Here is a 25268-nt window from a genome sequence, read left to right as displayed (position 1 = left end):
TTAAATGTTTCGAACTGCGAATAAGCTTTGGCGATAAACTTCTCAAAGCGAGAAGAAAATATCATTGTCGCGGGCACACTTCGTAAAGTTGCGAGCAAATTGTTTATCGGTCCAACGACTTTTCTCTCTCTTTTTCTCTGGAACCGACGACGGGGAAATAATTTTCTCGCAAGACGATATCGTTTAATTTATCGTGCTTAGCGATACGTGCAATCAATGAGAATCGCTTGAACCGCATCTTTCACGAAAGAACGTGCAAATTAATCGCAATGGTTCAGCCATACATATATTCTACACGGATGCGAGAGAGAGAGATGGAGGATTTGAGATTAAAAACGTAATTCGCAATTACCTTGCTCGCCCATGCGCGAGCAAGGATGAACCCGTTCGTTCCAAATTCGCGACTGACAGCCCCGTCGTTCGCTGTCTGGAGAGAGAGAGAGAGAGAGAGAGAGAGAGAGAGAGAGAACGTTTGGAAAGCAGCTAATGAATTATATGACGCTTTTGTATGCACGGGCGCAGTTTATATTCGTCCCGGACTGGAAATACACGTTCGAGAGAGGCTTTATAATTGGCCGTCGCCGAAAGGCCATCCACACCGCGTCGAACGGCTCGTTTTCTCTCGAGGGCCCGGGCTTGCCATCATACGCTAGTTACGCCCCATTGCCGAGAACTCGGTGAGTAACGTAATCGAATCTCCGCCGGTCTTGATTAGGCCGTGATTACGCGAGCAAGGCGCGCGCGCTCGCGGCTGACGCGGCAAATATTGAATCTCCGAGAAGCAGCCGACGCGGATAATCCGACGACCCCCGTTTTCTCTTAGGCGCGACACTCCCCAAGCGGAGAGAACTTTATCCGCGACTTATATCCGCGAATTCTCCGACGGACTTAATCCGTTCTCTCATCCTCTCTCTCGCAATCAGCGTTCTCCGGCGTTGGACGATATTCGCATCGATGAGACGAAACTTTTCACGGATGATAATCAATTATGCACGTTTTGCAACGAACGACCGCGGGATTGTCAAATCCCGGCTTGGAAAAGTTAACCGGAAAAGTTTAATCGCGTTTAGCGTTTCCTTTATATCAATGTGCCGGAAATGTGACTGTCATAATAATGATAAAACGGCGAAGAGACGTCCGGAGAGATTTGGTCGCGACTGTTCTTTCGCAAACTCTGGGGATCTCTTCAATAGTTAGCGAAAGTGCGAAATTTTCGCGCATATATTTCCGGCTTCTCGATATATTACAATGGATCGTCGTTTTTCCGCTTTCGAGCTTTATTCAAAAATTGCAAACTTTCAGCAGTTATCAGGTTGTGTATACGAGCGTTACGTTCTATATACATGTATAAAGCGAATGCGTTTTCTCGCGATGCACCCTAGGTATGTAACGAATAAAAGTTTTGCTCGGGCAAAGCGTAAGACTTTCCGCGCGCTAAGTTTCTTTATTAAATTTGGCGAAAGGCCGCGCGAACAATTTCGACGAGGCTCTGTTTTATTTGGACAAGAAATTCGAGTTCTCACGAAGGATCAGAATCGCCGAAGTTTGGAACGAACGAGTTACAAGAGCCCTGTGTGTTCGTACAATGGGTTCGGGCTAATTTAATTATGAGTCAACGCCATTGACCACCCATCCAAGTTGCCTTTCTCGCAATCTGCCCCATTTCCTCAATTTCCTTTCCTTTTGTCCTTTCGTACGTTCCCTGTGACCAATATTCTGGTCCCTTAACTCGATTCCGAAGGAATGCGAACTCAATTTAACGAGCCACGATAGCTTGTATCACTCCAATAACCAGCAATCTAATTTTCCCCGCATGTTTTGAATCCCATTTTCCAATTGCGATTAATCCAATCGAATCCAACATACTAATGCGCTTTCACACTCGTTTCTCGCAATGAAATCTCGCAAGATAAATCTTTTTCGCGCGGAGAATTAACGGTGACGGCTAAAATAACAATTAATCCTGTTTGATTATTTTGCGATGATTATCGAGTTTTAAATAAAAGAATGAAAAGAATGAGGATAACGTCGCCGGAAAGTAGTATAATAGTTCGATAGTGGCGGGTGTGTTTGGAGAACCGCATTGTCATTCGCTCTCGTTTCCTTGCGTCCCATGGTCTACGATTTCCGTCCGCGGAGACTCGCTGGCGTCGTCGGCAGAAATGAAAATTTATCGCGCCGATACTCTCTCTCTCTCTCTCTCCCTCTCGACCCAAAGGGAAAGCACATCCTGGAGAACGAGCGTGAATTCGCGCTTCCTTTCGCCACCTTCCGGTATAACGCGCCGTCGGAGAGCAATGAGAGAAATGGCGGAGGGTGGGTTTAATCGTGATACTTGTTACGCGTTTATCTCACTCGACGGTCCATTAAATCCCGCGGCTCTCGGATAGCATCGGGTTATGGCTGATGAGCCGCGGAATGCGCGCATCAGCGATTCCTCCACGGATTTCGAATTACGCAGTCTGGGGGTTCGACCCGATTCTACCGGGTGCTGAAATCTCCTTCGCGACCAAGGTGTATTATTACAGGTGGACCGCGACGAGTAAATGTACCTGAGGGTCGCGCGTCTCCCTTGCGACTAGATCCCCTTCTAAATTTCGTGATTTTACGGCCGGGCGGCGCGTCGAAGCCACGTCGTAAAATATCCGCGACGATGGGAAGGATAAAGGGTGGCGCGCCGGATGGGACGAGACCAGATCACCGGAGGTCGGAGAGAGAAGACGAGAAATAGAGAGCCGTGGAGAGTTATCTTTCAATCTACTTTTACCGAAACTCTTACCGAGGTCGAGAGGGTGCGCGCGCGCGTACGATCTCTTGCTCTCTCCTGTTTTAAAATTCAGATTCGCAACTTTTGCTTAAACGCCTCATAGATAGACTCGTGGCAAACACATACATACATCGTGCGTCCCCGTCTTTCCTTCGCGGAAAAATGTTTTAACGACCTCTATTCCTGCATTTTTAAACGCATCTCCGCATCTCCATTTGTAATTCTTTGCTTGAAAGAAGAAAAAAAAAAGAGAATCGTAGTAAGTAAATTAACGAAATGTAACGCTTCTCGCTCGACATCGATATACACGGACTTGCACGAGAGAGCTTGCGCGAAAGCTCGGATCTAAATTTTCTCCCTTTAATTTTCCCTCTGTCTCGTGAATAAATTGGTCCCAGGCATTAGCAGTCTTGCGTTGCGATGCAATTTCGATGGCTGCCTCTCTCTCCTCTCTGTTCGGGATTACGTAGGCAAAGTTTACCCATTATTGGCCGAGGACGAGACCTATAAGGTCTGGCGTCGCCAACCGATCGCGGGAAATCGCAAGCGTGCGGCCTTCGCCGCTAATGATTCGCCTCGGGAATGGAATAATTGCCGAGGGTTGGAAGGTGGTGGCAAACGCGAAGATTCTCCGGATGAGATAGGTATATACGTAAGCTCTCTCTCTCTCTCTCTCTCTCTCTCTCTCTCTCTCTCTCGAGCGTCAATGTGTCACGGTATCTCCGCCACGGCAAACGATTTTATATTGTACGACGGTAAGACGCGCGACTTAATGGAAAATAAATGTCGCCGGAATGGTCGTTATTTTAGATCAAACGTTGCGGGAATTACGCCGAGAAATAGAGTGATGTAACAAATAACAGGCGCAACGAGAGATATATAATACGTTATATAACGAGAGACTGCGTTTTACATCCTCAACGTGGCGTATATGTATTATATATATATTCGTAGCGTAAAGAGCAGTTACAATGGAATCAATTACTTTGAAAGCAACGTAATTGCGTACAATTAAAATGACTTACGTAATGCACTGTTATAGAATAAATCTACAATATTTGTATAATAGCAAATTTATAATTAATTGCGTTAATAATCATTTCTGTATCTCGAAGAGATTTTTCGAAAAAAGTTAATTGGAAAAAAAAATTCTTTAATCGCTCGTCTTAATAAATGTAACTTCGCGACTTTAATTCAACATTTTTTTCAATTTTATTTCTAATTAAGCTAGATCGGTAAAAATTTTCTCTATATACTTACGCTTTTACTTTGATATATCCGCAGTCCCTGCAGAGTTTTTTTTTTTTTTTTAAAGACTTTTGAATATATTTCTATCATTTATGTCGTACCTTATTTTTCCATAAAATAGGATAATCGATGGGGAATACATATAGAACGTCTAGTGAAAAGCATTTGAGAGCTATATATGAGTCGCAAGAGAATCAAGTCGGAAAGTTTATGATCGCTCCACGCGTCCGAGGGCGCGAGCTCTCTTTCGCGCCCGAGCGGACAAGGATTTTTGCCGGAAGTGACGCGAGGGGGAGGATGTAAAATGTCCCGGCTGGAGGTCTGGCCGGGTAGAAGCCGTCGGCACAACGGCGTTTCGTCGATAAATAAGCTTGACCGTGGGGTGTCATATTTCTTTGTCGCGCGCCAACGCGCTATCTCGCGGAGCACGGCGCGGATATTATTTACGATCCCGCCCGGGGGAGAGATTTATTACGGAATTGATTTCCCGCACGGTCGATCGGATTAATTTTCACTTTCGAGAGACGCGCGCGAGGAAGTCGATTGTCCGCGCGAATTTGTCTCGCGAAACTCACAAGTATAACCCTACCCAAGTGTTACACTCCATTCTTTTTCAAATTTGGTACAAATGTAGTACTACCCAAAATATTTGACCCGTATTTTTTTATTTGTGCCCATACGCAGTTTTATGAGTAGTTCATAGACCTTTAAATTCGAAAAATATTGAATTTTCTATCTTTATCTTTTTATTTTTTTCTCTATCCTTATAAATATAACAAAATTAATGTAACATGTAGAAGCTTTTTGGATCGCAAATTATGAATGTAAAGTCAAATTTGTAAAATTATGTTTACATAATAAAATATTGAAAAAAATAGCAAAAAGATAGAAAAAACAATGTGGAATAGAGAATTGAGAATGTTTCCGTTGCTCATTACATATATTATTGACATATTTTTGAGGAATTAAAAATTTAAGATTTGAAATAGTTAAAAGAAAAAAATAAGAATAAAAAAGATATAAAAGAATTCTTTCTTTAAAAACTTACAAAAAAATATAAATATAAAACAAAAAAATATATTTAATAAAATTTAAAAAAATAATATATAATATGTTATATATACATAATTAGTATGTTATATAATAATATTAAAGAAAAATGTATATAGTGTGTGTGTGTGTGTGTGTCAATGTTACATTATTTTTGTTATACCTATAAAGATAGAGAAAAAAATAAAAAGATAGAAAATTCAATATTTTTCGAATTTAAAGGTCTGTGAACTACTCGTAAAACTGCGTATGGGCACAAATAAAAAAATACGGGTCAAATATTTTTGCTTTAGTACTACATTTGTGCCAAATTTGAAAAAGATCGGAGTGTAACACTTGGGTAGGGTTACTCGTCAGCCCTGCAGCGAGACCAAAAAGTCTTGATCGGCCAGGACGAAGACTGTCATTCGGAACGAGAGAGAATCGATCTCGCTCGTTTCAATTCACTCGCCTTGTCCGCCAATTTTCACCAAAAGTGTACCTTGTCAGCAATTTATGCCAAAATATTTGCTTCTCACACCGTGAAAAATAATAAGTCTAACTAAGGGGATGAGATGATATATGTAGTGCATGTTCAGTGAGTCGAGAAACAATCTATATTTACATTTAATTAATTTTTATTAATTGTTTCACACTATATTATCAGTGTTCGATTATTATTTATAATTATTCGAAATTTTGTTCCTTCCTATCTTAAATCTCAATTTTCAATCTAATATCTATCTCTCGATCCTTCGAGGTATACGGGTCATCCACTTTTAAAACTATGTGATTTATAGCTTTGCCAAAGGTTGCTATTTTAAATCGCTAAGCGGAAAACTATTCGTTTACTGGTTACATAAGGTACAAAGTAGAAACTCAATTTCTGTCTAAAGTAAACACGCATCGAGATCCCTTTAGAATCCGTATATATAAATGTAAGAAATTGAAGTTGTAAACAGGAGCATAACTTCGACTCGGATATCCATCTTCGCGAGAGCCGACTGACGTAATCATAATGTTTGCTATTGTTGAGGGGACGATGAGGATGCCGAGGCGACAGATCGTGTTTAACAAAGACAAAAGCCACCTGTGAAGGTGTCATTAAGTTCCCATTCAATAGCCCGTCTCTTATCCCGAAACGACGCAAGAAAGCGCGCATTTTTTGAGAGCTCATTAGTCTAACGAGCGCTTAAACCGCGCACGCGCTATATTAGACGTAAGAAACTCTCGTTATCGTTGTCCGTCATAAGTCACACCGACATAACAAGAACAGCCATCATCCGCAAGAAGCACGACATTGCGTCAGATATCCGCGTCTAGGCAAGGCTACTTCCTTCGGAGCTGCAACCGCACGCTAAGACACTCCGTTCTTCATCAAAACACATCTTTGTTATCGCGCGATTATACGGTTAAACGCTAAAATGCTCGATTGCGGTGCATCTATCTAGATCGTGACAGTCTTATGCGGGGGCGATAATCTTTTCGACAAAGAACGCGGATAACGACGCTTGGATATACATGTCAGCGGGTCGACGCTTATCCCGCAAACGTTTCATCGTTTCTCGCGTAAATACCAGGCCGCCCTCGTTCATCTTGTCGAGGGACGACGCTGCGTTGACTCGTCGTCACGTCGTCGAGTGTAAGCACTTGAGAAAGACGGCAACAGAGAGAGAGAGAGAGAGAGAGAGAGAGAGAGAGAGAGAGAGAGAGAGAGAGAGAGAGAGAGAGCGTGAGTGAGATACAAGGCAGTCGGTTGAATGAAATTTGCAATGGAAATTTAATCTGACTCGATTCGTCCCGCGTAGCCGGCAGCTTCTCCTTAACGCCAGTCATTGTTATGTTTTGTGGAATTTTCGACAGGGAATTGTGCGCCCTGGGAAAAGAACGCGGCAATATCGCGTCTCTCACTTTCACTCTGTCTCTGTCTCTCACGTATCTTTCATAACCAACTCTTCGTAATTATATATTCCAGCGAGAGACGACGGCAAGGCTCTCCAAGTCTCGGAATAGTTCGCGCAATGAATCGTCGTCGTTTTAGCGAAAGGCGTCGAAAATTTTATCAAAGGAAATTAAACGCGAGACATAACGATTTCATTGCGCTCTCTGCGGTGTAACGTTGCCCTACATTCAAATTTATATTATTTCGCACAATACAACCGTAGATAAGATAATTTCTATTTATCGCGGTCGGCCTATTTGGTTTGCGAGAGTGTCATACGTGCAATTAAAATGTAAGTCAATTCAAATCGTTTATTGTAGAAGATTGTCACGTGCATAACGATAGCAATTGCTTAATAGTCAGATATAACTTAGTTATAACTATGATTAATGTTATTGACTGGGTTTACACCACGTTACATAATGAGAGAACAAATTTCTCGCAGGTAGAAATGAAGATAAATTATAACTGGGTATTTTAATTCGATGTAAAACCAAAAAAAAAAAACCTCAAATTAATCATCACTAATATCGCAACGGGTCATCAATACACTTTAGCGGAAGTAGAAATGGAGGAGGTGGAGAAAAATATTTCGTGGAAATGTTTTTCTGCAGAAGCAGCATTTATATATATATATATATATATATATATATATATATATATATATATATATATATATATATATAAATCGTACGAAATTCACACAACAGTAGATAACCCCAGCCGGTGCTATGATATTAAAATTTAAAAAGCGCTATATAACGCCGAAAGTTTCTAGCAACACCGGGGGGTCCAAAGTTCTTTCTCGTTAAAAAGCATCGCGCAATACGCTATTTAGATAGCCGCGTGGCTCGAGTTGCCTCTTCTCTTCGCGCCGCTTACCGTGCAAGCTACTTAAATGCAACGTCACCGGCGATTATGCAAAGTCTCTTTTATCTGGGAAAATCGCGGGAGACGTTTCTCCGTCATCCGAGAGCCGTAGGTACCCTAACACTCGCATCACAGCTGTGCGGGAATGTAAGAGAACGGAAGGCTTGATCGCTGATTCGGAATGGACCTCCGCGTGCTTTCGCGCTCGAGAAACCGGGGCACAGGCGAGCGTTTTTCGGGACGTGAAGCTTTAATGCGCTTTTAACGTCCGGCGCAATAAATTCCCGGCCAAAAATGCATTATCGAGAGAAAATTTCGATACGCCTCACCGCGTAGATTCAAAAGCCGCACATCGTCGTCGTCGCATGATCGCGCTCCAGGCATTTTTGCCTCGCTTTGCGCTTACGTTGTTAAGCATTTAGAGCCTCTCGACGAAAGTCCTATTAACTTAATCGGCAATTAAATGCAATTGGCAGAAGCTTCTGCGCCGGAATTTTCCATTCGTCGTTTCTAGTTTCATCTTTTCATGCGCAATAAAATTGATAATTCTCTTTATATTAATCAAATAATATTATTTATCGTATCAATTCATATTTTTTTCAATTTTTATAAAATAACAATGCAAAATTAATACCTAATCAAACCATCACATACCAATGCTCAAGCTCGTATGACAATAAAAACAATGATAAATTATTAAATTAAGGCCATGTGTAACGAGCAATACGATATTATTTTATTATTGAGAAGAAAATTCTTAATTTGAAATAATAATTACACAAACGTTTCGAGCTCTACTTGCTCCTCTTCAGTGCGCAAAAAAAATAGTGATAATAAATAACGATAATAAATAAATACATAAAATTCTAATAAAAAATCCGCAATACATAGTCAATATAAGTTATATAGTTAAGTCATAGTTAAAACGCAAAATATATTTACAATGAATTGAAACCATTAAAATAGTTCAACAAAGTAAGAACCCAATTAGAAGCAGAATGATTCTTCCGGTTATTCATAAAATATTTTAGAATTATTAATAAAAACTCGGAGTGACACTTATACATTACTCCAAACGAACCACTTATCGTTATTTGACGAAAGTCCCTCGATCTGGCAATGATTATGTTCATCCTCTCCAAATTATTTGATATTTGTTAACTGAATTTAAAGAATTTATTCAATTGTAAAATAGGATTCCACTAATGTGTATGTGAAAAAGATTAAAAATTATAAATTAAACTAAATACTAAAATATTGAACCTTTATGCTTACAAATTGTTCCGAATAACTTGAGATGACGATGCTTCTAATTGTTGTTGGCCTTATTGTTAGTACTTGACTGTTGTCTAGTCTTTTAAAAAGTCGAATAAATAGGTGTCAGATCTCACAAAATAAACATTTACATAAGTCTAAAAATTCGATATTTCTTCTAGAATGTCGAAATACGCGTTGTTAAGCAATTCGGTGTCTGTGTTATTATTTATACCATGCCTTTGTTCCTTGATGTGTATCATTTCCGAGATAAGTCTTTTATAATAATTAGATTCAATATCAAGTATTTTAACGTTATCCCAATCAAAAGCATGTTTTTTATCTATAATATGTTCAGAGACCACAGAATGCTTGGAGGAATTAAATTTAATATTATTCATATGCTCTTTTAGTCTAGTGCGTAATTTTCTTTTGGTTTGCCCAACATACGAAGCTTCACAATCCTTACAATTAATTTTGTAGACAACATTATTATTATTGTTATGCACGTTTTTGTCCTTGTGGACTTTAATTAATTTGTTAAGATTATTTAGACAACGGTATCCTACTCTGAAATCTGATTTTTTTATTGTCGATGCTATTGTCTCAGAAATGTTATTAATGTATGGAATGACAAAAAATTTTTTCTTGCTATTATCTTCTGCAATTTCTTTTTTTCTATTGTTGTTAAACTGACCATTGTTTAAAACTCTTATTCTCTTATTTATTTCTTTAAAGATTAAATGAATAGGGTAACCGTTGTCCAATAATATTTTAATACACAGTTCTAAATTTTTCTTATGATATATGGGATGAGATAATAACAATGCCCTATTAATAAGATTATAAATTACTCCTATTTTATGGCACATAGGGTGACTCGATAAAAAAGATAGTACTCTACCTGAACATGTCTTTTTTTGAAACCAATCTAAGTGTATGATGTTGTCTATTATTTTAATGTTTAAATCTAGAAAATTTATGCTTCTATTAATTTCGTATTCAATCGTAAATTGTAGTCGTTGATTGTAACTATTAAACTTATTCAATACGCTATCAATTTTATTCTTTGGTGCCACCATAATAATGTCGTCTACATATCTATAATATATTCCAATACCAATGTCCAATTCATTAATTATTGATTCTTCAAGATCTTGCATAATAATATTAGCAATTATTGGCGATAACGGGGAACCCATAGGTGTGCCATAAACTTGCTTGTATACAATGTCATTGAATGTGAAGTATGCATAAATATACAAGGAGGTGTGGTATGTGGAAAGAAAGATTAGATCTGTCAACGTATGAATTATATGATTAAAAATATTGCAGGCAATCTCTTATTTCAGATAAATTGATAACCGATTAATTTAATTGGAATTTGATTTAAAAGTGACTCTTAGATTTTTAGTCTTAAATAGAATATTCATTCTATTACTGCCATTTATGTTTATAATAAAAATAGAAGCAAAGGGTTCCATGCAGAATGCAAATCGAATATTTTGCAATTTCTTATTGATCTCGCGTACATTTTATAGACTCGACGTTTGTTGATATATAAAAATATCAGTTCTCAAATATCCCCCAGTCCTTAAATATTCGTTCAAGCAGTTGCTTAAAAATGTCAATCGCAATAACTTTTTAAATTTTTCTTTCGAAAAGAAACAGCAGGTGGAATATTCCTTTTCAAGCGGAAAATGCGAATGTCATTTCCATCTGATAGCCGCACCCTCGACACCCTCGAGACGCACTTTACCTGACCGGAAAAACGTCAACTTCCTCCAAGTCTGGAAACTTCATTCGCGTTCCGTTCACGTGCGGTCACAACATTTTTTTCTTTCTACGATCGAAGGTAAACAGTTCTTGTAAATATCCATTAAAATGGCACGTTACATTGTGTAACGAAGAATATTTTTTCTTGTTCGCTTTAAATAGTCTATCTTGATTATAAAAATTGTCAAAATAACAGTTATCTTCTTAGTTAAGAAAATTTAAGAGGCTCATATGCGTATAATAATATTTAACATGATATACAATATATATATATATATATGTTTCTGACACACTAGTCTTTAAAAAATTCTGAAAAGCTTTGCTGACACACACACATGTTTCTCTGAAATAAGAATATTTTATGCCAAATGTGCATGCGCAATGCGTTTTTCGCACCTTTGTAAGGAACATGCTTTTGTGTATCGTCTTCATGTAATATCTATTTGACAGATGGACTTTGATTCGGTTATGTGATTTCCCTCTACTGTGTGAGGATATTTTACCATAATAGTTCAGTACCATATCCTACATAAAAGGGTATGTTATATGTATACGCGCATTATCCAAACAATAGCACTCAAGAAATTTCGTGCACGCAATTCGCATCCGAGAATGCTCTCTTCGATTGTTTACCTTACTGCACTTTCAGCCTTTTATAGTTGTGCAATTAAATGCAAATGTAATTTCCGGATATATCGAACCAAACAATTCTACGTGTAATTTAATATTATTTGCTAGTGATTTAAAACAAAATACGTCAATGTAACTAACATTTATACTTGTTTGTTAGAACAAATAGTATTTAAAAAACAAACAAAAACAATGATCAAAAGCAGATTAAAAAATATTTTTAATATTTTTTATTACCTACATGTTTCTGTGTGTAACAATTTTAAATAATAAAAATATATACACGCAAAAATTTAAAAATAATACACAGTTACAGGACAAGTAAAATGTTGTCCGACGAGAATTTTCAACGATGGCTCGAAAAGGTCATATCGGAGATTATCGAAAATCTCGGATCACAGACATGGACAAAGCCTGGTACGAGTTATTCGAAAAAGCACTAAGCTCATTACATCCAATTTGTATCACATATGCGTAAAGTTTACAAGCAAAGCGAAGAATTTTCTACGGTACCGAAGAGAGCCCTCCAGGAGAAAATCGCTAGAGAGAGATCATGCACTCTCAAATCCATAACGAAATCCCGTTTTATAGTATGTAGGTATGCTCGATCTGACGAAAACTTTGCAAGATGCTTGTACGTAAGCGAACGCTCGCTCGATTTAATGATCGTGTTGGAGAATGTCAACAATAGAGAATATTATCCTTGCGTTTATGTACCTAAGATGTTCCTTTGGAGTGCATCTTAACAGCGATCCGCGAGATAGGACAGTTTCACGGCAAAGGATACATCATGCAGGAGCAGCAGCGAGAAAAGTTCTTCAACATTATGAAGCGTCTTCAAGAGATTAGGTGTGACAGCACGATAAAAAGTTCAAGTTCTTAATCAACTTCGTCATAATGCGAATAGAATGTCTTCCTGATCAAGGCCACGCCACGATGCGATTTTTTGCGACTAAATGAAAGCTATTTCGAATGTGAATGAATACAACATTTAAGATAGAAAAGGATAATTTCCTCGAGATCATGTGGGCCTACCATGACGCACTGAAAAAGATTTATTTTATATTAAATACACATTTATTAATTATATATTTAATTTATTTATTAAATTACATATTATATATTAAATATATTTATTGAATGCTGGCATATAAGACATTGAAAAGTACTCGTATGATGCTTTGCTAGACAATTACGAGATGAACGGCCTATTTGGTTTTATTATTGCTTTTTCTTACCGATAATTACAGAAAATAGCAGCGTAAATAAAACACGAATAATGATGCGAGAATAGAAGATTATGCGAAAATTTGCAAGAAGAGAGGCTGAGACAAAATATCAAAATGCTAACCGATATGTTGTTGCAAATAAAAGATTTTGGTTGTTTTTTGTAATTGTATAATAGTAATTGGAGCTTAAGCTGTAAGGAAAATTAAAAATTATCAAATATACGCAATGTAAGTACAAAAAATTGTTATCAATTAAATTATATTAATTAATTAAATATCATATACAAATTATTGCGCAGCAATCTAGTTGCTTTAAATATTTATTAATTTTCAATTAAAACCTATTCAACATATAGTTTTGTTACCTAATATAAAACCGATAAAAAATTCTGTTAAAAATAATTTAAAACCAATTCTGTGATTTATATAACAGCGAACTGTTCCGCTATTCGAAGATTAATTATGCACACAGTCAGTGCTCTATCAAATTTTTCCCCTCATTTCCTTGTATTGACATAATGTGAATTCATACCATTATATCGGGATGTATATATTTCTCATTCCTCAAATTGTATATACGTTTCCTACTACACAGATTGAATATCAGTCACGGAATATCTGATTTCGCCATTATTTGCAAGTCATTTTAAATCATAGTCAGCAATATCGTTCACGCTGTAAGCGAAGTAATAAGCTCACGCGTAATTGGTGCTCGAACTCGCTTTCAGATTGAAAAACGATGAATCATGCATTTTCTATATGAAATAAAATGTTCTAGCTATGAATAAAAAAATGTGAAAAATTATCTAGAAACTTTGATCGGATCATCTAGAATCGGATGTCGAGGAAATAAAAATGATACGAGCACTTCGAAACCATCAGAATGTTGTCCGATTAGTATTATTGTTTTGTTTCTCGTTGGTAAAACCTTGTATAGAAGGTTCGCACACCAAGGCGGTAGTTTTTGTTAATGGTCACTCGCGGATTTGTTTTAATATACTTTTATTTAAATCACAAATTATAACAAGAGTGTTAGAAACGAGGCGGACGATATTTCAACAAAAGGTGTATCGATCTATCTCGTCTCGTGGCTGGACGCTCAATAATGATCCGAGACACGTAGCCAAGGCGCGAAGCGAGAATTTTGGGGATTTGCGCAGGCGATTCGCGTCGAGCAAAGGAAAAGACAGGCGAGTAACACGTGGATCACATGTGTTTTTGACGTGTTGTCCCGCGTTGGCGCGAATAATTACTGAGATGTCGAACGATAATATAAACGGAGAATTGAACGACCTATACTTTAGGATTAGGCTTATTCCTGAACAATTATGTATCCATAAAATTAAAAAAATAAGAAAAAAATGAGAATGTTCTCATATATTGAAGAGACTCTTATAATATAAAATCATTATAAATATGTGGGCAATTAATCAACATTGATTCTCAGTTTCACAACGAGAGTCTGTTCTATCGTCTAATCCTCTAATCCGACGAAAATTTTTCGAGATGTTTTACGAATAGCTACCCATGAACTCGATAATCGCTTTGAAGAATGTCAGTGAATGAAAATACTATCCTTATACCCTCTGGAATCGTAGCGACGTTGCGTGAGATAAAACAATTCCACGATAAAGGATATGTTATGAAGAAAATTCAGCGAGAAAAGTTCTTCGATATTGTGAAACAGTTGCAAGAAAAATATCGCTGCAATGTGAAAAAGGAACACAAGGACTTTTTCAGTATAATCGCAACGACGACGATGGATTATCTTTTCAGTCACAACTACAACTGTTCCGCGATAAAATGGCAGCCTCGTGAACATGTACAATAAAATGATGAAAACGGTAGAACCCGTGGAAAAAAATCTTTATTTACTCTGTGCCATGGCGATTTTACATTAAGTAATAATCTTTTTAATATAGAAGACAATGGATAGCTACGAGCAATGCTGATCGACTTCATGGATTTGAAATACCTATCTTGTTGATCTTTCCACGTTTCTTTGTCTTCGTTATTCTAATAAAATTAGAATAGATATTTTTTGAGATCGTGCAAGCCTATCACAATGCATTCAAGAAGTATCTGTCAGACGCTAGCGTTTGAAATCTGGACGAATATTCGTACGATGGATATTTTTGGACAATTATAAAAAATGCTGTGTTTGATTTGATTAACGTGTTCTCCTTCCGGCGTTATTAGGATAATAAGTTATATTAACAATTACATCTAAAAATACTAGGCAACCATGGGTTACTATGAAATCAACGAAAGAGTCCAGGCTGTGTTTGATTTGATTAACGTGTTCTCCTTCCGGCGTTATTAGGATAATAAGTTATATTAACAATAACATCTAAAAATACTAGGCAACCATGGGTTACTATGAAATCAACGAAAGAGTCCAAGTAGTCCGATAAAAATAAAATGTTCACAATTCTAGGCTGATATGTTGCTGCAAGACCTTGATTGCGTAGAATATTTTTTATAATTGTATTATGTTATTGCAAAATTACATAAAATAGATTATTATCAAATGCTTATGCGTAAATAAATTAGAAAAAATCTTTAAACAATTTATTCAAAAGATAATACTATAATGTATAATACTATAAATAAAACTAGATTCTCTTTATACAATATTTAAGTAACATGAGTATACTATTTACTTATTTATATTTAAAAATATATTTTTTATTTTTTTTTCATTTTCCTCATTTATTTGTATATATAAATGAGTTTTTATTCATGTGTATTTTTTTACTATTTATTTCGAATTATTTTCTTCGGTACTATATACCTTTACATACAAATATATATTTGCACTTTTCATATTTGTTTTCAATTTATCATACTAATCGTTTAAAAATAAAATTAAAAATATAATAAAATAAAATTTTTAATAAATAAAAGTTTATTTTGAGAGAAAATAAACATAAAAAAGATAATTTGTGTGCTGTTACCATAATTCTAATGTAAAAAAAGTCTGAATGTATTTATATTTTAGATTGAATCTTTCGGTTTCCTCAGTCATTTATTGTTTTTTACACGATTCGATATTTCATCCATTTTTCTCCAAGTTTGTTCGAGTGGCTACTGACGATATTTTGTTCGGGAGAAGTACAATATTTTTCGCGTGATTTTCTCTCTGCTCTTTTTACACAAATCTGGACGACAAAAACAGAAAAGAAACCCTCAGAATAACCGTATTATTTTGCGGAATAAAAGGCATAATTTTGTCTTCTTTTTTATAATACAATATTTTAAATTACATTTCTCGACTTATCTCAAAAATCTCATCTCAGAAAGAGAGAAAAATTATAATACATTATTTGATATATGAGAGAACGAAAAATAAATATAATAAAATCAATTATAATCTTGAAATGTCATAAAAATCAGAAACACGTAATCCAAAATAATGTTTAAACCTGACTAAATATATACTTTGACATATTAAATATTAATCTTCTATTATTAAATGTTAATAAATTTAAAAAAAATAAATGCAATCTGTGCAAATTCAAATTTTTGTATGCTAAAATCAGAATTATCATATAATAAAGAATATTTTTAAATATTATTTTCGCTTAAATTTTGCTTCATGCATGCAATATATAAACTACTAAAATACTCATTTCTGCAAGTGATACTAATCGCTAAAATATGCAGGATATATGTATATTGGACAAAAAATATATTGTAATTATGTAAATTTTAAACATCTATCACTATTCATATGCTAATAATAAATCATTATTTATCATATCGTAAAATAAAAATAAATATTTATAATGTAAATTGTCGGAAGTATGTTTATTTCTTTGACATAAAAGGGATATATATAGTATCTTTGATTACATAATTTTTCAAATGACATATTCGTCCATCGATTGGTTTTATCAATCGTATTATACTTACTGATATGATTTTTTACATCTATATATCGGCAAGTTCTTCCTATGCGCAATCTTTTGAATTGTATTCAATTGCATTGATTCTCCCAGGTGTATAATTACCAGTCGATAATAAGTAAGTGTTCTTTAAGTAATTATATATCACATCAACACTACTAAATTAATTTCGCAATATCGCAATGCATTAAAGGTCTCTCATATTTTGTATTACATTTTTATTGCGTATGATAAAATTCACGATATGTTTAACAAAAAAAAGTACTATATAAACATCAGAACCACGCAGTAACTAACTATTCAATTTTTTAAAGTTAAAACGAATTTGACTCGAGTGATACATGCGCGAATTTAAATTCGGATACAATAAATTGTATGTTGCAGAGCGAATAAAATGTCTCACGACACGGATGTTCAATGGCTTAAAGATATAATATCAAAAATAAGTAAGAAATTAGGATCAGACATCGAAGAAGAAGAATACGTGGAGGTCACGTCGGTCGTAAAATCCTCCAATCTACATTATGTAACCGTGAAGTTAAAAAATAAGGAAAAGAGCGAGAAACTTTCTCTCATAATAAAGAGATCCGTGGTGGAAGAAAAAGAGAGAGAGCTACTTTTAATGGAATCTAAGCTTCATAACGAGATTTTGTTCTACTCTACATACGCCCGGCCTGACGAAAATTTGGCGAGATGCTACTACGTCCATGAACAGGCTTGCGATTCAGTGATCGCTTTGGAAAATGTCAATGCTCGAGGATATTATCATTGCCCATTCACGTACGACCCTCCTTTGGAATATGTCATAACGGCGATGCGCGAGATAGCACGATTCCACGGAAAAGGATACGTTATGAAGGAGCTGCAGCGAGAAAAATTCTTCAATATTGCGAACCAATTGCGTGAAACCAAATTTCCCATTGATATGGTACAGGAACGCAAGAATTTTTTAAAGACAATAGTAATGAGAACGGTGAATTATCTTCGCAGTAACAACTACGAGAAAGAGTTCTGCGATAAAATGGCAGCCTTAATCTCGAACACGTACGGCAACATGACGAAAATCTTGGAGACTGTAGAACCTTTATCTACCACGTGTCATGGCGATTATGTGTTGACCAACCTTCTCTTCAAAAAAGAAGACGATGGACAGCTACGGGGGATACCGATCGACTTCGCGGAATGGAAATACGCGAGGCCCGTCGTCGACCTTTCTACGTTCCTCTGCGTCTCTTGTTCTACCGAAATGAGAAGATACAAGTTTTTCGAATTCATACGAGTCTATCACAATGAGCTTAAGAAGTATCTGTCGGACGCTGGCATTTGGAATGCCGAGAAATACTCGTACGATGTTTTTCTGGATGATTTCAAAAGAGGCGCTTTCTTCGGTCTCATTATCGCGTCATACTTTCTACCGGTGTTGTGGGGATATAGTAAATTAGATATAGAAATGCTAGCAACCAAGGGCTACATGGAATCAGCGAAAGAGTGCAGCCAGGCCGGCGGAGATAAAATGTCAAAGATTATAACTGATGTGTTGCTACATCTAAGGGATCTTGGTTGCTTAGAAAACGTTTCGTAACCTCATGTCATGTTCGAAATGAGATGCATACATTAATATTTGATAATATTTTTGTGCAAATAAATTATTATAAAAAAAAGGTTTATACAATCCGTTCAAAAAATGTATAATACAATATCAATAAAAATACATTTATACTAGAAAAATCGATTTATAATAGGTAATATGTAAGTAGCATAAAAATACCTTATTGTATTTATACATATTTATAAATTTAAAAAAATTTTTAATATATTTTAAAATACTTTTTTTATTTTGCATTTTTATATATTATAATTTGTTTTAATATTTATTTTGAGGTTCTTTTCTCTATACTAGATATATATATATATATTTGCCCTTTCTATATTTACTTTTAATTTATCTTTACTTTTCTTTAATTTATACTAATCGAGAAAAAAGTTTAAAGACATAATAAAATTAAAATTTAATAAGTAAAAGTTTATTTTGAAAAAATAAATATAAAAGATACAAAGTGATAAATATAAGGCCAACTTATCGAGCTGAATATTCGAGATGTTCAGTCAACTACCATTTATTACATGTATAAATTATAAAACTACAGTCATTATATTAAAACTAACGCAAATTACAATCATTCTATAAACGTTTCGACCGCACGCGGTCTTCTTCAGTATAATTATTGAAATATAAATTCTTACAATTCACATAATATTGAAATTTAATTATAGTTATTCAGAATCAAGAGTTTTTGAGTAATTAACGCGGGTTTCAATCCGTCCTGTCCAACAATGTTCGCCTCGATATGATCCCTGATTTTGTTCAGATCTCGGATAGTTTCATCGTTAATATGCGAGAAATTAACCCGTTCCGTAGGCGCTGCGATTTATAAAAAATTACCGATCAACGCATGTCCAAATTATAATATGTATCCCCTACAATTGGTAGTATGCTTACCTATCATCGTTCTTCTTGATAATTTTGCTACTTATTAACAGTTATTAAGGATGACACATAACAAACCAACAATACAGAAAGACAGCTCATTTTAAACTCTACTTGATCGGAGAGCGTGCGTGTTTATATATGATCTAATATCTATGTTTTACTCGTTAATGTCCTATTTGTCCTATTATTATTTCTTGTTCGCTAATATATCCAAAATATCAAAATACGACTCGCTAAGTAACTCAGTATCTTTGTTTAAATTTAGTCCATTTTTTTGTTCCTTGATATGTAGCATCTCAGAAATGAGTCTTTTATAATAATTATTTTCGTTGTCCATGATCTTAACATTGTCCCAATTAAAAGTATGATGTTCATTTATTATGTGTTCAGAAATTACTGAATGTTTCGTTGAGTCCAACCTAATATTATTTTTATGTTCTTTTATTCGCGTCTGCAATTGCCTCTTTGTTTGGCCTACATAAGATGCATTACAATTATTGCAACTGATCTTATAAACCACATTCGAATTGCATGGATGTTTAGTTTTATCTTTCTGCGCTTTAATAATATTATCCAGTTTGTTGAGACATCTATACCCTACCATACAATTTTTATTTTTTACCGAGGAAACAATCATTTCTGAGATCCCATCTATATACGGAATGACAAAGAATTTTTTATTGACCGAGTCATTTCTTATACTTTTTGTTCTTTCTATGTTGGCCTGTCTCTCTATAATGCTCCCCTTAGATATGATGTGTTCTATCCGATGATTAATTTTGTTAAAAATCAGATCAAGAGGGTAACCATTGCTTCTGAGTATATTAATAATTAACTCCAAATTTTTATTAAAAAATAGTGGATGTGATAGCAATAGACATCTGTCTACAAGGTTATATATTATTCCTATTTTGTGGCATAGTGGGTGGTTTGAATAAAATGATAACGTCCTTCCTGAGAAGGTTTCTTTTTGATACCAGTCTATATATATTTTGTTATTAATAATTTTAAGTGATAAATCTAAGAAATTCAAGCTATGGTTAACCTCTTGTTCGACCGTGAATTTAAGTCTTTCATGATAGTTGTTAAAATTATTCACAATCTGAGTCATATTAGTCATAGAGGTGGCCACTATTATGTCATCCACATAACGAAAATAAAACAAACATTCCAAATTCAACGCTTTGAGAACTGTATCCTCAAGATCTTGCATAACCAGGTCTGCAATAATTGGTGATAACGGTGCATCAAACCTATAGATATACATTGTTCTTTACATTTTGAAACTTCACAACCGACGAAAATATCACAAAATTCTCTCAGGGCAATCACTAATGATGCCAAGGAGATCAATATACACATAGAAGCCAATAAATTTCTCAATGATACAATTAACCCTTTGGAAAATACTAATAAAAAATGGTTTGTTAATCTTTCCAACACAGACATTCCGCCTAACGTTTCTAATCTGTTGCAAATGGGTGATAAATTCTGTCTTCCGAATATTAGTAAAAAAACAGCGATACATGAATTCATCAAGGACATAGAGAGTAATAGCAAACGAAATAATATTAATAATCTCACAACGATCAGATATATCGCGGTTCCAAAATTTGCACAACTTCTGAACACGAAGGATAAAAATGACGTAAGTCAACAAAAATTACTTGGTGCACACAGAGATTTAATAAAATTTTGTAAAGACAATCCGAATGTTCTATTCACACGCGCGGACAAGGGTAATGCTACGGTGGCAATCGAAAGATCTCATTATATTAACAAAATGGAAAACGTTTTAAAAGATGTCAACACTTACACTATTGTTAAAAAAAATCCGTGCAAAAAAATAGAGAACGATTTGAATGATTTGTTGAAGAGATGGCTTAAGGAAGATTATATTTCAAAAAACGAATATTATAAATTACGTTGTAGTGATTCTCTCCTTCCAAAAGCGTATGGATTACCTAAAATCCATAAGGAAAACTATCCAGTTAGAATCATAGTTTCATCGGTTGATACAGCTCTATACTCGCTGGCTTCGTTTTTACAAAACACCTTACGAACTAGTCTACCCAAAGCGAAAAGTCATATTAATAATAGTTTTTATTTGTACAGCATATTGTCTGGTAAAAAGATTGATGAGAATGATAGGATGTTTTCCTTGGATGTGGTGTCTTTGTTTACGAACGTTCCTCTGGATCTTGCGATTGACGGTATTAACGATAGATGGGATCACATTGGAATAAATACTAAAATACCGAAAAACGAATTTTTGGGGGGTATAAAATTCATATTGACTTCTACATATTTTACATTTGATGACATAATTTATAAACAGACGTTTGGGACCCCTATGGGGTCACCGTTATCACCAATTATTGCAGACCTGGTTATGCAAGATCTTGAGGATACAGTTCTCAAAGCGTTGAATTTGGAATGTTTGTTTTATTTTCGTTATGTGGATGACATAATAGTGGCCACCTCTATGACTAATATGACTCAGATTGTGAATAATTTTAACAACTATCATGAAAGACTTAAATTCACGGTCGAACAAGAGGTTAACCATAGCTTGAATTTCTTAGATTTATCACTTAAAATTATTAATAACAAAATATATATAGACTGGTATCAAAAAGAAACCTTCTCAGGAAGGACGTTATCATTTTATTCAAACCACCCACTATGCCACAAAATAGGAATAATATATAACCTTGTAGACAGATGTCTATTGCTATCACATCCACTATTTTTTAATAAAAATTTGGAGTTAATTATTAATATACTCAGAAGCAATGGTTACCCTCTTGATCTGATTTTTAACAAAATTAATCATCGGATAGAACACATCATATCTAAGGGGAGCATTATAGAGAGACAGGCCAACATAGAAAGAACAAAAAGTATAAGAAATGACTCGGTCAATAAAAAATTCTTTGTCATTCCGTATATAGATGGGATCTCAGAAATGATTGTTTCCTCGGTAAAAAATAAAAATTGTATGGTAGGGTATAGATGTCTCAACAAACTGGATAATATTATTAAAGCGCAGAAAGATAAAACTAAACATCCATGCAATTCGAATGTGGTTTATAAGATCAGTTGCAATAATTGTAATGCATCTTATGTAGGCCAAACAAAGAGGCAATTGCAGACGCGAATAAAAGAACATAAAAATAATATTAGGTTGGACTCAACGAAACATTCAGTAATTTCTGAACACATAATAAATGAACATCATACTTTTAATTGGGACAATGTTAAGATCATGGACAACGAAAATAATTATTATAAAAGACTCATTTCTGAGATGCTACATATCAAGGAACAAAAAAATGGACTAAATTTAAACAAAGATACTGAGTTACTTAGCGAGTCGTATTTTGATATTTTGGATATATTAGCGAACAAGAAATAATAATAGGACAAATAGGACATTAACGAGTAAAACATAGATATTAGATCATATATAAACACGCACGCTCTCCGATCAAGTAGAGTTTAAAATGAGCTGTCTTTCTGTATTGTTGGTTTGTTATGTGTCATCCTTAATAACTGTTAATAAGTAGCAAAATTATCAAGAAGAACGATGATAGGTAAGCATACTACCAATTGTAGGGGATACATATTATAATTTGGACATGCGTTGATCGATAATTTTTTATAAATCGCAGCGCCTACGGAACGGGTTAATTTCTCGCATATTAACGATGAAACTATCCGAGATCTGAACAAAATCAGGGATCATATCGAGGCGAACATTGTTGGACAGGACGGATTGAAACACGCGTTAATTACTCAAAAACTCTTGATTCTGAATAACTATAATTAAATTTCAATATTATGTGAATTGTAAGAATTTATATTTCAATAATTATACTGAAGAAGACCGCGTGCGGTCGAAACGTTTATAGAATGATTGTAATTTGCGTTAGTTTTAATATAATGACTGTAGTTTTATAATTTATACATGTAATAAATGGTAGTTGACTGAACATCTCGAATATTCAGCTCGATAAGTTGGCCTTATATTTATCACTTTGTTTTCAATATACGAGCGACAATTGTATTAATTTATAAAAGATACAATTTTGTTAAAATAATGTTAATATATAAGAATACATTTTAAGTTGATTCTCTTTATTATGCATGTTTAAAAAGCATTTTTATCATGATTCTCTCTTTTTCATAGAAATGTAGACAATAAAATGAAAAATAGAAATTGTGTAAATGAATCGTTTTATTCCTCAGAATAAAACGCATAGAGATTTATTCATTTTCTTTTTTAAAATATTTCAAAATACATTTCCCAGATTTATTCAAAAATACGAAAAAATCAGATAGAATATATGTATCATCCATATGTGAGCATTAAATATAAAATTTCTGCGATTGAATAATAATCTTACTGTATTTAATTAAATACATAGTTATCGCTATGCTGTGGAATGTATTTTAATAATAATTAAATACTGATTATAATATTGATATAATATCATAATGTTAGTATCTAATTATAAGATTAGAAACACGTGGCTTCTAAAGTTATATTTATCGCTTGACTAAATATATGCTCTCATACGTTAAATACTAATTTTGTATGATATAAAGATTGTTAATAAATTTTGCAAAAATAAAATTGCAACCTGTGTAAACACAAATCTTAAAAATGCAAAATGTTTCAGCATTATCATATGATAGAATATTTTTAAATATTATTTTCGTTCTTTTTAATTTTAGTACTTAATATATTACAACTGTTGTCTCATTTAATGCACAAATAAGAGAAATATAAAAACTACATATAAACTACACAATATAATTATATAAATTTAAAAAAATATGCACTAAAAATGAATTGATTATCTGTCATATCAAACAAAGGCAAAGGTGGCTGATGCAATTTTTCGAAAAATCATATTTTTTCCAAAATAAAAGTTCAGTATTTTCGATTAATTAATCTTTTAAATAATGCATAATTCGTTAATCGACCGCATTAAAATGACTAATAATAATGTTATGTCCACATATCGACAATGTTTTTTTCATCAAGTACACAATATTTTTAATTGCGGTTCAACTGCGATTAATTTTTTCAGATATATAGTAGAAATCAATAACATGTAAATGCTTCTTGAATAATTACCCATAGTATTGACATACATCTAAAATTAAAAAAAAATTAATTTTACAATATATGCAATGCATTAAAAGTCTCCCATAATTTTGTATTGCCTTTGCGTAAGATAAACTTACTTAGCTGAAGTCATGATATGTTTAAAAACAGGTTACTAAACGTCTCAGAATTAACGTAATAATTAATTGTTCGAGTTATACAAGTTAGTTTAAACAATTTTGTCTTGAATATTCAATCCTACATTGTAGAGCGAATAAACTATCCGGCGACGTAAATTTTCACAAATAGCTTAAAGGAGCGATATCAAAGATAACAGAATCTCGATCTAAAAGTCGACGAAGCTCAATACGAACTCTACCGACGTTTTTATATCTCCTTTGTATTACGTAAGCCTGAAGTTTAAAAAGAGGACAAAGGGACAGAAGGAACTTTCTTTAATACTGAAGAGACCCACACAAGAGGCGATCGTCCTTAGATAGTTCGCATCGATCCTCAATTTCACAACGAGATCCTATTCTACCAGATCTACACCCGACTCGATGAGAACTTTGCGAGATGCTATATCGACGAACGGCCGCCCATCGATTTGGTAATTGCTTTGGAGAATGTCAGCAAACGAGGATATTATCCTTGTCTGTACACTTTCTCCTCTGCAATACACGTTAACGATGATGTGCGAGGTGGCGCGATTTTACGGCAAAAGATACGTCATGAAGGAGCAGCAGCGGCAATAATTCTTCGACATTGTGGGGCGGCTTCAAGAAATTAGAGATACGACAGAAAAAAACGCGATGAACATTACACATAAAACCTTTATTAATTTCGTCGCAACGTCAGCGATGAAATATCTCCAAGGATACGATGTTCTTTCTTGTAATAAAACAAAAGCGTTCAAATGCGTTCAATAAAATGATGTGTGTGTGTGTGTATGTGTGTAGATTCATATGGAATGATAACTAATAATTAATAACTAAATAATTAAAATAT

At 34.4% G+C, this 25268-nt stretch overlaps 2 protein-coding genes and 1 pseudogene across 7 annotated transcripts in view; 2 read left to right on the top strand and 1 right to left on the bottom strand.

Moving 5' to 3' along the window:
* The window catches only part of LOC114942316 (uncharacterized), a 44017-nt gene extending 25636 nt beyond the window's left edge, over positions 1-18381 (top strand). Inside the window, exons 1-2 of one of the 2 annotated variants that reach the window (XM_085487528.1) lie at positions 16674-16771; positions 17038-18381. In XM_085487528.1, coding sequence (XP_085343654.1) covers positions 17048-18235 — 1188 coding nt within the window. In that variant the 5' untranslated portion in view covers positions 16674-16771; positions 17038-17047 and the 3' untranslated portion in view covers positions 18236-18381. Of the gene's footprint in view, positions 1-16673; positions 16772-17037 lie in introns of those variants that run through there. The other variant, XM_085487529.1, reaches the window with a different exon arrangement.
* The window catches only part of LOC114942317 (neurotrimin), a 341341-nt gene that overhangs the window by 147143 nt on the left and 168930 nt on the right, over positions 1-25268 (bottom strand). The window lies entirely within an intron of this gene.
* Positions 11843-12511, top strand: LOC146720997 (uncharacterized; annotated as a pseudogene).

The sequence above is a fragment of the Nylanderia fulva genome, unplaced genomic scaffold (genome assembly GCF_048542155.1).
Source record: "Nylanderia fulva isolate GAGA-0341 unplaced genomic scaffold, ASM4854215v1 Scaffold57, whole genome shotgun sequence".
Classification (NCBI taxonomy): domain Eukaryota; kingdom Metazoa; phylum Arthropoda; class Insecta; order Hymenoptera; family Formicidae; genus Nylanderia; species Nylanderia fulva.
Note: the sequence above shows the minus strand (reverse complement) of the source record. Positions and strands in the feature narration are given on the sequence as shown.